Genomic DNA, 14,164 nt, shown 5'->3' with positions numbered 1-14,164 from the left:
AAGTGTATTGTGTTACATGAGTGAAGAGCAAAGATGTCAGATTCAGTCAGCTCACAAACATGATCTGTTGTTATGATTCCACCACTGAGCATGACAGCTGACCGGAGCTAGTTCAATATTTTCTCTGCTCACATTAGTCTGACTTTGCAATGTCTGTCTTTGGACCTTTTTCTTTTTTCCAGACTCCAGAGAAGAAGAAAAGTGCGGATAAGCAGAATGGCTCTCCAGACAAGAAAGCAGGGACATCAGGGAAGCCCCAAACTCAGGTTCATTATTTACCTCACATGCATTTTGAGCAAAGTTAGAAAAACTTCAGGAAAGATATAGACCATTTTGGGGGATTTAAACAAAAACAATGATCCTGTTTTACATTTTTAATTTTTATAGCTTCCAAGAATCCACAAAAGAGCCACATATTAATAAATAATGTTAGGACAGCTGTTTTAATATTAAGTTATGTTTGAATTGCCTCGTTATAGTTATGATGTAGGAAATGTTTATGGCCCAATGACATGACCACATTGAAATGGTTAAAAAGTGTTTGACCAAAATTTAATAACTGCGTCATGTCAAATTTATAATGCAATTTAAATGTCAGTAATGGTATATCATAATACACTAGACTAGAGCTGCTTAATAAATTGACATAATGTGATGGCTAAAATATCCTTGTATTTAATATTTTAATTATTTAATTATTTAATTCTATACAAATATTTAATTCTATAAAAATATCATTAATAACCAGAAAGCTTATCTAATTAAATTAATAAAACCTCTTCATTTTTTTTTTCGTTTTACAATTAATTGTAAAGAATTTAGCAACTTTTGCAGTTACATTTTTTTATTACTCTGTGAAAAAAAGTTTGTAAAAATCTTATCTTGTGGTAATATTATATCATAAGAGCTACTCAATAAATTAACACAATTTGATCAACAAAAAATAATGATTAAATGTTTAAAAAATGATTAAATGATTGAAAAAACATCCATGTGTAAAATTTTATTTCCATCAAAATGTAATTAATAACAGAAAGCTTGCCTAGTTAAATTAATAAAACCTCTTCTTTTTTGTTTTACTATCACATTTTTACAATTTTGCAACTTGTTTGTTAAAACAAAACTGAGTCATGCTAAATTTATTTATATTTATTACATTTATTATAAATTCATATTTTTTTCTAAAGTTCTATTTATTGTTGTAAATAAACTAAAATAATTGTAATATTAATTATTTAATCAATTAATACTTTAAAATGTAAATTGTAAATTAGTGAAGGACTTACCACACACTTTCTACTAATAGAGTCAGACTTTTATTTTGATGGGTTATCATGAATATGTTTGTGTCTGTGTCAATCACATGACATTGATTTTTCTCATAAAAAATTATCATTTTTATATATACAGGTGAAGTCAAAATTATTCGCCTTCCTGGAAATGTCTTTTTTAAATATTTCCTGAATTATGTTTAACAGAGCAAGTCAATTTTCACAGTATGTCTGATAATATTTTTTTCTTCTGGAGAAAGTTGTATTTGTTTTATTTTGGCTAGAATAAAAGCAGTGTTTAATTTTTTAAAAGCCATTTTAAGGTCAAAATTATTAGCCTCTTTAAGCACTATTGTTTTTGATAGTCTTCAGAACAAACCATCGTTATACAATAACTTGTCTATTTTCCCTAACTTAACCTAATTAATCTAGTTAAGCCTTTAAATATCACTCTAAGCTGAAAACTATTATCTTGAAAAATCTATAGTCAAATATTATATACTGTCATCACTGCAAAAATAAAAGAAATCAGTTGTTAGAAATGAGTTAATAAAACTATTAGGTTTATATACACTCTCATAAATGTACAGAGGGGCTAATAATTTAGGAGAGCTAATAATTCAGACTTCAGCTATATATATATATACCTGCCCAGATCCGCTAAAGAGTGAATTTATTTGGGTCTGCGTGAGCTGAAGGAGCCGTCTGGGTTTCAGGTTTTGGTATTCAGTTCCCATCCCAAATTGCCAGACCATGCCAACCAAAAGCCAAGGTCTACCTTGGATGCCAGAGGTAATTCTTACCAAACGTCCAGGTGCAGGTTAGAACGCCGACGCCATGGCAGCTTCACAGAGAAAAACCACGGGATAATGAGACAGCCTGTCTTTGTTTACGATCAGCCAACGCCGCCAAAAGCGAAACGCGAATTAGACCAGCAGTACCCCTAAAGATAAATGTGCGCAACAGAATTCAAAAACCCCAGCTGTGATTAGCTGAAAACCGCCCAGTCTTAAGAGGACACGACGATCCCAGAGCCATTATTCCAGTGTCTTTTTTTGGAGCGAACGCACTTAATATACTTTTAATAATCGAGCGTATTAGAAAGAAACATCTTGACGTTCAAAGGTTTGCTTTTAGGTCATGGAAAAGGGCCATCGTATTTTCCCATGCAAAGAAAAACGGGGAAGCGCTCTTAACTAGCTGCTGGTGGCAACAATCCCAAAACGTCCAATTTGAAGGGTCATTTGTGGTCTGCTTTAAAACAACAAACTACTCTAAAAGCCACGGCCTTCTGCCAGGGTGACCGATGTTGGGAATCTGTATGCGTTCGCCAGACTTTCTTCTAATCACAGTCCCCCCCCCTCATTTGACCGGTGCAAATGCAGTTGTGTGGGTTTGGATTGTCTTTGATGTCATTTTTTTTTTTTTTTTTGCGATGTAATTGTGGTGCTGAATCAGAAAGACACAAGAGCTCGAACACTATGGTGAGGTTTTCAAAGGATTCTAGAGAGGTAGCAGTCATCCAGATGCAACGCTGGAGCAGTCCTTACTTAAAAGAGAAATTATACTCTACGGTTGGCTTCCAGAAGCAAAAAAAAAAAATCTGATTAAGGCGTTTGTTCACATTTGTTTCTAAACTCAGAAATTAATATACCATTAATCCATCATTAGTATCCCCTTGAAATAATTGATAATAATTTTATAAGCATTTAAATACAAAACGGGATTTTTTTTTATTTGGCAACACTTTTGGTACACATCAAGTCGATGGTTGGCCATTGGGCTTTGTCGGTCCAGCTAGTTGGTTTGGTATGTTCCACTCGTTGCCTCTCATCAGGTTAATAAGAACTCATTGGACTGATTCAGCATGTAAAATCGTGTTGGCCATTGGCTGAAAAGAGCGATTTGATTGGTTATTCAACAAATCAAATCGTGAGTGTGACGCAGTTGTCACGTAGCAAGTGAATAATTGAAGTCAAGAAGGAGCACACTAAGGCCATGTGTAATTTCACTTAATTTCTCGAATATTTGCAAACGATATGGTTTATTATGGGCAGTTCAACATTTTGAGTGTGCTGGCCTCATTCGCACTTAAATTTGGCTTCATTTGCGCATCAATTTCACTTAATTCGCACATCAGATTTGCTGCATTAACTCGTCAATTTAATTTTATTTGTGCATTAAATTAGCTTTTCTCACGGGTTGATTTTGCTTCATTCATGCATCAAATTTGCTTAATTTACATGTCAATTTTGTTTAAGTTGTGCGTATAATTTTCTTCTTTCACACGTCAATTTTGCTTCATTTGTGCATCAAATTTGTTTATTTAGGCATCGGTTTCACATTATGTATCAAATTTTATATTTTTGCATGTCTGTTTCACTTCGTTTGCGCATCAATTTCGTTTAATTTGTGCGTCAAATTTGCTTTTAATGTCAATTTACTTTTATTCGTGCATCCAGTTTGCTTCAGTTTTGCTTCATTCGTGCATCAAATTTGTTTATTTGTGCATCATTTTCGCTTTATGTATCAAATTTGATTATTTTGTTTCAGTTTCGCTTCATTTGCGCGTCAATTTCGTTTCATTCATGCGTCAAATTTGCTTAATTCGCGCTTCAATTTAGTTTCATTCGTGCGTCCAATTTGTTCATTTGCGCATCAATTTCGCTTCATGTATCAAATTTTATTAAATTGCGTGCCAGTTTTGCTTCATTTGTGCATCAAATTTTCTTAATTTGTGCGTCAATTTCACTTCATTCGTTTGTCAAATTTGCTTTATTCGCTCATCAATTTCACTTCATTCGTGCCTCAGATTTGCTTCATTCACGCATCAAGTTCATTTCATTTATGCGTCAAATTAGCTTAATTTGTGCATCGATTTCACTTCATTCACACATCACATTTGCTTCATTTGTGTATCAGTTTTCTCTTCATTCGCACATAAAATTTTCTTTTTTTGCACGTCAATTTCACTTTATTCACGCATCAGATTTGCTTCAATCTCGGGTCAATTTAGTTTCATTCATGCGTAAAATTTGCTGCATTTGTGCGTCAATTTCACTTACATTCAGATTCATTCAGATTATATTGAGAGAATAGCTGTCCTCTGTGCTTTAGGAAGGCTGAAAATGGCATAAATTTCTTTCAGCGTTGTGTCTGAGTCCATTAGATTCTTAAGAGATGCACCCAGCTCTGTGAATTCATCAACTCTTCAGAAGCTGAGCCTGGATGACGGATCAGCTTTCGTTCGTTTTGTGTTCACACACAGCTTTTTGGTTCAGATGCGATTCAGTGCACAGTTTTGTTTTGCTGGTGCTAGTTGTTTGGTGTCAACTTTGTGTGTCCTGGCCCTAAGTACCTATTCCCACTACTGTCTTGTGAACAGAAATGATCGGTCCGTGTAAGAAATGTAACATTATTCACAATATTAATAGCTTAAATCCACAACCTGGTCCAACAGTTCTTGGTGCATATGCGACTGACTGTAGTCTAATCACTTTTTATGATTAAAAGCAGGAGAGCTGGTGACATAATCATCCATCAACATCAATATCTATTAAAAAAATTTCACCTGATCCCACCAGTCGTCAGGAGCCATGGCTGATTTCGACTTGAGTGCGTTTATTTTTAACGTTTTGTTCATGTAAAGAAAAAAAATGCCTCAATTTCATATTGACATCAATATTCAGACCCTTTGACACAGCTCAGGTGCATTTCATTTTCTAGATAATCTTAGGGATGTTTCTATGTAATAATTGGAGTAAGCCTGTGATCAATTTGATTTATTGGAGATGATTTGGAGAGACACACACACCTGCCCATATAACAGCTTAAAAAGCTGATCAGAGAAGTAAAGCCATGAGATCCAATGAGATCCAATAAATGGCCTGCTGAAATACACTTTAGAAACAACTCTGCTGGTGGTCAGCCTAAACTGAACAATCAGAAGAGACAGGAAGAGTTATTATCATTAGCTCAATCTTTATTCAATCTGATTGGAATGCCAAATATTATCATTCTTGTGCAAGGAACCCCTGACTTAAAAGGTAAAAGGCATGTTGTGTGAACACCAAAGTTCTACTGCTAATACATATACTGTAAATTAGTCAGAAATTAGTGATTTCTTATAAATATCACTTATATTATATTATAAATATCACTTATCACAAATATCAGACTTATTTGATATTTGTTTTCTTCTTAAAGTACTGGTTTATTTACTGAAAAACAATGAGAGGGTGTGACATAGCTTCAATTAATATTAATAGCTTCAATCCACAGCCTGCTCAAACAGTTCTCTGCGCAAATGCGACTGATTGTAGTCTGATCGCATTTTATGAAGAAAGCACGAGAGCTGGTGACGCGATCACCAATATCTATCAACGAAATGCATCACCTGACCCTACCTGTCATCAGGAGCCATGGCACACAGTTGCTCCTTCCCTTTTTAAAAACTACCAATAGCGTTTTGTTTTCTCACAACTCTGCCAGTGAGAGTTGTTGAGCTCATGCACATCAAATAAAAAGCAAATGAGAAAATGAGAAGGGTCTTGAAGAGGGTAGGGCCTGTCAGATACTAGAGAGCATTGGATTGTATGAGATGTATGAGAAGTATGAGATGACGTGAATAAAACCATTGATCCATTAAGGCAGAAGTGATAAACTACAAGCTTTATGTGTTAATATCAGTTTTATACCTTCTAAATATTAATTTTGTCATTGTTTTCTACCACACTAGCTTATAGATATCCTTGAAGACTATGGAATAAAATCAATGCCAAAAGTATTGAATTAAAAAGCTTATTTAATAGCAAAAAACTGAAAAAAAAAATACATTGAATTAACAACTGCTTGCATTTTAATGACTTGGATTGCCAAGGTTTGGAATTTTAGGTCCTGAAATTTAATACAGCTGTTCATTTATGCTGTGAATATCCCAACTAAAAATATTTCAAACACGTTTTCATACTTAAATATTCAATAATTATTCAATCTTCAGATTTCACTCACAAAACATTCAATACTGGTGAAAAATATGAAGCATAACGTTCAAAAGTTAATTTTCAGTTCATTTTATTTCAGTTAAAAAATTTGCTTCCCAAAATTCAGTGGATTAAATTTGACTTAAAATTTGCCATTACATCCGTGTACCACAGGAAAAGCAATAGATTGCAGTCTGACAATCTCCAGCTGCTTTTTCACTAGCAAGTGGACCAATTAAAGATGTTTAAACCAGTAAATAAGTAATGAAAAATACTAATAACTGCACAAAAGTAACATTTAATATTGTCAGACACATTTTAACAGCCGAATTGAATCTATTGTTTTTATGGAAGCAAATTTTTGACCTGAAATGAAGTGAATTGAAAATTGTCATTTGAATAACATACATGGAATCTGGAAATTGAAGAAGAATTATTGAATTTTTAAGTATGAAAACGTGTTTGAAATAGTTTTAGTTGAGATATTCACAGCTTAAATAAACAGCTTTGTTAAATTTCAGGACCTAAAATTACAAACCCTGGCTATCCAAGTCATTAAAATGCATGCAGTTGTTAATTTAATGTATTACTTTTTTCAGTTTGTGCTATTCGATAAGCTTTACATTTCAATACTTTTGGCATTGATTTTGTTCCATAGAAGACTAACATAATGATACCAACATCTACAAAACATTATTTACATTTTACTGGACCTTTAAATATGCTCATAAACATCCATCAAGCTTCGCCTTCAAAACATTTCAACCCCCCACTAAAAAAAAAAATCACAAACCCCCAAAACCAATTACCCCAAGTGGCCAAATTGTGCGAATTCTGCAGGTGACAAACAAAACCAAGACTAAACTTTCACCACTTATATAAATGTTTCTGACCTCTTGACGGCAGAAATGCGCCCCCTCAGGACAGGTTTACCAGGTGACCTTTGTTTTTGGCATTTTAACGCAGACCACCTTTAACACGCACACACATCCCTTCACAATGTCTAAATGAGTTTCCCTTCGCACCCGCTGGCGGTTCACTTGACCTAACAATGTAAGCGTATTATTAGCATCTTACATGCCTGACGTGAGGAGCGCTAATTACCCACTGTTATAGAAACACCCGGGGGGCTATGTGTGTGTGTGTGTGTGTGTATGTGTGCACCCACGTTTGGCTAATTCCATAATGGCCACGTTCTGGTGCAGGACAGTGGTTGTTAAAACACCCGACGAGATTAGACAGTCAAGCACACATCCTCCCATCTTTCTCAAACTCGGCCACTTGTGCTTCCGGTCTTGTTTCCGGCGTTCACTCCCTCTGCCATTAGAAATCATTAGGGCTTAATGCTGCAGGCCATGAGGCGAGCGGAAACTCACTGCTCTGTCATTAAAGCATGGCAGACGCTGCGTTGCTTAACACTTTACATTCTCCCAACATTGAATGCGTAAAGAGAAATCGCTCGAATTTCACAATGACCCACTTCAGTGGTTGCGGAATGCTTGGTTAAACTGTATTTGCAGGTAGAAACAGGTTTAGTGCATTATCACAAAGTACTCTAAACGTAAGATGCTTTCATCTGCAAATGCTGTCGTAAATTCTACAAGAATACCCATGCGTGAAGTCCAGTCTGGGTTAGTCAGACTGTAGTTGCCCACAGATTCTTCATTGCTCATCTAGTTTAATTCAATTCATCTTTATTTCTATAGCGCTTTTACAATGTAGATTGTGTCAAAGCAGCTTCACATAGAAGATTATAGTGAGTTGAAACAGTGTCAGATCAATTTTCAGAGTTTAAGTTCAGTTTATTTCAGTTCAGTGTGGTTAATATTCCATGCTGAGAGTCCAAACACTGAAGAGTATTCCTGCTCTACAAGTCCCGAATTATGCAAGCCAGTGGCGACAGAGGCGAGGAAAAAACTTCACCAATTGACGAAAGTGAAGGATAAAAAACCTCGAAAGAAACCAGGCTCAGTTGGGCATGACCATTTCTCCTATGGTCAAACGTCCTGTGCAGAGCTGCAGTCTAGGCAATGGAGGCTGGAGAACTTTGGACCTTAGTGAAGACTCAGCTGTCCCTGGAATCTCACAAGAATCAGACGCATGCTCTCCACTCAATGACCACCTCAAAAGCTGCTCAGGATATGGCCTGGTCCAGGATTGTGGAAACCTTGGGATAATCTCTTTACAGGACTTGCATCGCATTAGTAGGACTGCATAGTCTCTGGGGGCCTCGGGATGAGACACAGAATAAAGACAATAATTAGCGTAGCTGCTGTTTGTAGTGTATATAAACGAGATGTGGAAAACCTGCATGGAGCACATTCATGCATCATACTGCTATATGATGCATTGAGTGTGTGCTTTACTAAAAAGATAGGTCTTTCTAGTTTTGAACTGTGAGAGTGTGTCTGAGCCTCGGACAATATCACCCCTACCCCTTGTTTTGCACGTGCACGCCAAGGGGTAGGGCTGTCTCAGTTCTCTTTAGCTTGAAGGCGTTGGGGTGAATAGCCCTTCGAACGAAGATTTTTCAGGACCACACTCGAAACAAAGGGGTAAGAAAATTTCTCAGAATACACAAGCCACAGCGGCAGCATTGCTGAACCCTGAAGTAAGGAGATCCACAAATGATTATTTTTTTATGTCATTATTACGAATTTTTCCGACAATCAAACACATGTTTTAATATATTCATAACCGCGTTCATGTTTTACAGTCATGTTTTAAAAAAAAAAAAAAAACGCTAAATTTCGCAATCTATAATCCCTAATAATAACTCTTGTACAGCAGTCCCACTGCATTCATACTCGATGACACTCGAATACCCTGTCAGTAATGTCTAGTGGCTGAGAATGAGCTTTTTACAGTGTGTGCTTTAATGTTAATGTTGTTTTTGTGTGTTTACATGGATGAATATGGCCACTGTGTAAATACACAGTACAGTTACGATCTTATTGTCACATTAGATTATTATGATAACATAATATATGCCTTCAGTGATTTCCTGAAGATAAATAACAAAAAATAGCACGACTGGAATAACTACAGCAGTCGCGATCGTCTGATCTCACATGAAGCATGTGATCGTGATGGCATATGATGATGTGTGCAGGTCTGCAGTGCTGTCCCAATTCTTAGGGGTAAATTTTGAAGTCCTTCTCCTTAACCCTCGTTTGTAAGGGCCAACGGGAAAGGGGTACAAAAATAGAATTGGGATTGGGCTTTAAATTATTACAAAGAAATTACTAGAAACATATGCAATTACATTTCTGAAAACACTAATAACATTTTAAAATGAAAGGTGCTTAATCTTAACTTTGAAAAGTCATTATTACATTGGAGTTTTATTAACTTGTCAATGTGTCTTGTTATTAATGTCTCAGGCTCTTTGACAATAGATTTAGCTGTATGGACGCTTGTAAAGTAGATCCCCATTAGTCAGCTTAGACCGTTACCTCTCCCAACATACATAAAAACTGCATTAGTGTAATAGAGCTATGAGCAATGCGCAAGATCCTTTGTAATGTCCCCGCTTGTTAAAGTTATGTGCTCGATCGCGGCTCAGTGGCGTGTGTGTTTGTGTGTATTGAGGACAGCTGATTACATCAAATGCTAGCGTGCTAATGATTAAGTGCCGTCCCCTGGCATCTGTAATCAGTGTCTGGCGTAGATTAAAAAGCTCGCTGCACTCTCTGTCTGTCAGCTGTCTTAACTCTACAGCTGTCCTTTCCCAACACACAAAATAACGCCCTGCTATATAATGACTGCACCACACCGGGCCTCTCTGGCCTTCTGCCAGTCCTGAGCATGTGTGTTGTGAGTGCATTTGTCCTTTAATCTGATACCTTTTGATCTATCGCATGCTCGTCAATCGCAACGGAGTCGAAGGGGATTATTTATTTTGTCCTTACAAAGAGAGACTAGAAGACATTGTTCGCTGCTTTATGTTTCTGTCTCACTTTCTGCTTTCATCTAGCTATGTCCAGAAATTTCTGGAGAAATGTTTAGCTTTTCACCTTGAATTTGTGTTTTTCGAGATGGGTCTAGGGATGCTTGGGTTTTAAGTCCTTGACAGACCAGCAGTGTGAAAACCCCAACTGTGTTGTTGCCTCTCATTGGATCATGTCTGGTCCAAATAGCTGCCGGTGAACACTCTAAAGCAACGAAAGCCTACAGGAATGATAGCGGTATTAGTTATTTCCACTTAATGGGGTGTTCACATAAAAGGCGGCTTGCATGAATAGATCATGAACATTTTGAGTTTACTCGCTTCATTCGAGTATGAATTTCACGTCACAATAGACATGGATTTGCTTCATGGGAGGAGAGTTTGTCTGCCTGGTGACTCTTCTATTAAATGGCCAACATGGATTTTATAAAGTGGAGGTTTTATGTGCTCTAGGAAGACTGAAAAACAACGTAGATTTTTGTTTGACGCCGTATCTGGGTCCATCAGATCCTTCAGATCAGCACCAAGGTGTACCTGGATGATGGAAGCTTTAAGAGCTACCTTAGATTGAGCCGATCCCAATTTATTGAGCTGTTGTGCTGTGTCTGCAAGAGGATTTCCCTTTGGGTCACCAACAACAGATGCTTGGTCATAATCTCTTAAGGTCTCTTGGTTTTGACTGGGTAACGTGTCACGAATGTCCATCAAAAATCCGATTTATGTGCTTTAGGAAGGCTAAAAACTACGTAGATTTGTTCAGTGCTGTACCTGGGTCCATCAGATCATTCAGAGGAGCATCTAGCTGTATCTGGATAATAGAAGCTTTCAGAGTACCTCTGACTGAGCTGGTCCCAATTTGATAAACTGTTGTCCTGTGTCGGCAGAAGAATTTCCCCTTGGTTCCCCAACAACAGGCACTTGGTCATAATCACTAGAGCAAGCTCCTGATTGGTTAACGGTTTATTGGTTTTGATTAGTTAACGTGTCGCAAATGTCCATCAAAGTTCAGATTTATGTGCTTTAGGAAGGCTAAAAACAGCGTAGATTTGTTCTGTGCCATATCTGTGTCCATCAGATCCTTCAGGGGAGTATTCAGCTGTACCTGGATAATGGAAGCTTTCAGAGGTACCTCTGACTGAGCTGATCCCAATTTGATGAGCTGTTGTCTTGTGTTGGCAGGAGGATTTCCTCTTGGGTCACTAACAGCAGGCGCTTGATCATAATCACTAGAGCAAGCTCCTGGTTGGTTAACACTTTATTGGTTTTGATTGGCTAACACGTCACGATTGTCCATCAAAGTTCAGATTTATGTGCTTTATGAAGGCTAAAAACAGCGTTGATTTGTTCAGTGCTGAATTGAGTCCATCAGACCCTTCAGAGGAGTATCCAGCTGTACCTGGATGATGGAAGCTTTCAGAGTTGTCTCCAGCTCAGCCAGTCCCAATTTGATGAGCTGTTGTCTTCTGTTGAAAGGAGGATTTTCCCCTTGGGTCACCAACAACAGGTGCTTGGTCATAATCTCTAGAGCAAGCTCCCGATTGGTTAACGGTTTGTTGGTTTTGATTGGTTAACGCATTGGGAATGTCCATCAAAGTTCAGATTTATGTTCTTTTAGCAAGACTAAAAAACAGTGTAGAATTGTTCAGCGCCGTATCTGGGTCCATCAGATCATTTAGAGGAGCACCCAGCTGTACCTAGATGACGGATGCTTTCAGAGGTACCTCTGACTGAGCTGATCGCAATTTGATAAGCTGTTGTCCTATGTTGGTAGGAGGATTTTCACTTGGGTCACCAACAACTGGCGCTTAGTCATAACCTCTAGAGCAAGCTACTGATTGGTTAACGGTTTATTGGTTTTGATTGGTTAATGCGTCGCGAATGTCCATCAAAGTTCAGAATTATGCGCTTTAGGAAGGTTAAAAACAGTGTAAATTTGTTCAGCACTGTATCTGGGTCCATAAGATCCTTCAGAGGAGCATCCAACTGTACCTGGATGATGGAAGCTTTCAGGGATACCGCCGAATGAGCTGGTCTCAATTTGATGAGCTGATGTTGACAGCTGTTGTCGGCTCACTTTGATGAGCCGAGTCTTGTGTCCGCAGGAGGATTTCCCCTTGGGTCAACAACAGTAGGTGTTTGGTCATACTCACTAGAGCAAGCTCCTGATTGGTAACCCGTTAAGAATGTCCATCAAAGTTTAGATTTAATAACCAATTAGAGCGCTCTCTTCATCCTACGTCCAACACCTATTCTGCATGCTAAATCGGGCCAATGAGCTCTGATGTTAAAGGCTGATTTATACTTCTGTTTCAAATGGTCCGCCACAGCCTTCATACCCCTTGTCATGGTTGAAGCCAATGATGATGCGCACCTCTCAAAAATGCAACTACATGTTTGATGATGCGTAGTGCAAGCTCTGTGATTGGTTGGCCTGGTAACATTGACAAGTGTGGGCAGCTTTGACAATTATGGGGAGGTGTGAGCCCATTGGTGCGAGTATTTAACAAGTGTCTAGGGCCGTGGAGGACCTTCAGATGGAAACTTTTGTGTGGTGTTTTTTTTTTTTTTATAACTAAAGTTGCAGCATATCTGCCGACTCTCACCTCTGAATGAGTCAGTTTTAACTACTTGTATATTAAGGTAGCATTACAGGTATTTCCCATGTAAAACACCTGCAAAAAACTCTACACTGGTCAACATACAAACCCGCTGCCAGCCAGTGTTTCAGAAGTTATTGCAGAGCAACACAAATAGAATGCAGAAATATAAATGCACTGCTGGGGTTATCAATCAATGGTAATGGCAATCTCTCAATGAAGAAGTATAATTCAGCCTTAACCTGACGAGTGGCTACATGTGGAATATACCAAACCAACTAGCCTGACCGATGAAGCTCAACGACTCACCGTCAGCTTAGTGTGTCCCATCCCTTAAAAGTCCCATCTTTAAAAGAATAATGCAAAATCTGACCTTTAATTCTGGATTGTATCTCATTTTGGTCAGTTTAAGCTGTGATTGAAGGCCCCTGTGTTCTTCACGTAAGGTTCTTTTTTATGCTTCGCTTGAGGTCAAAAAGAAGTTTGAAAAGGCTGAATGACAGTACGCTGTTTTAGAACCTTCCAACACCCCCACGCTGCAGTAGGCGGGGTTGCAAATGTGGCTCGCATGTACCATTAAACACAACAATGGAGCTGAGGGAAGAAGAACAGTTTCATAAACATCTGGTAAACAGCCGTCTTCAAAAGAAGTGCCACCATGGTATCTCCCATCTTTACAATGTTGTCTATTTGCTGTCGACAGACACAGAATGGAACCACCAGTGTGTGGAAACTCAGAAAATATATGACGTGACAAAGTGGACCCTTTTTGAGTCTTTAAAATTTCTCTCCATGTGAACTGCGGAAAACAAACTCAAAAAGGACTTCGTTTCAGCTGGATTTTGGAAATGACATTTCAGCGTTTTTTTTTTGTTTGTTTGTTTGAAGTATACCGTGGTCTTGAGTTTCTTTCATACATACTATTGTTTACCAATATTAAGTCCATTTTAGCATTACATCTTTAATGTACGTTTTGACTTCTGAACTGCCTTGGTTATTTATGGCATAGATTTAACAAGCTACTTGAAAAATTCTACATTTTTCTGCATATTTACAGGACTGCATTGCGCAGTTGCTGCAGATTTGTTAATCGGCTATGTTTACACAACAACAATGTAGCCAAAAATAGGATTTTTTTCTGTAAAATCCGCTTTTACACATACACATCTGCAATAACACTTTTTTACGCATGCCAGAGAAGTATTTAGTGCTGTGACCTTGTTTGTGAACATTACCTATTAGTGGCTCGGAGCTCATGTCAATGTACAATTTGCCATGTGTGTCTCTGATTTATGTTTGTGCTTGCCTTTAATATACAATACTATAAACATGTACTGTACATTCGTGTCATCATCTTTTTCAAAG

The 14,164-nt window shown here is 37.7% G+C and overlaps 1 protein-coding gene across 1 annotated transcript in view; it reads left to right on the top strand.

Annotated features, from left to right (window-relative positions):
- The window catches only part of npm1b (nucleophosmin 1b), a 52,544-nt gene that overhangs the window by 23,202 nt on the left and 15,178 nt on the right, over window positions 1-14,164 (top strand). Inside the window, exon 8 of the mRNA NM_001166155.2 lies at window positions 183-266. Within this exon, the coding sequence (NP_001159627.2) occupies window positions 183-266 (84 nt within the window). The remainder of the gene's footprint in view (window positions 1-182; window positions 267-14,164) is intronic.

This window comes from Danio rerio, chromosome 14 (assembly GCF_052040795.2).
Source record: "Danio rerio strain M-AB ecotype USA chromosome 14, GRCz13ab, whole genome shotgun sequence".
NCBI classification, from domain to species: domain Eukaryota; kingdom Metazoa; phylum Chordata; class Actinopteri; order Cypriniformes; family Danionidae; genus Danio; species Danio rerio.
This window is presented reverse-complemented; position numbering and strand designations above follow the sequence as displayed.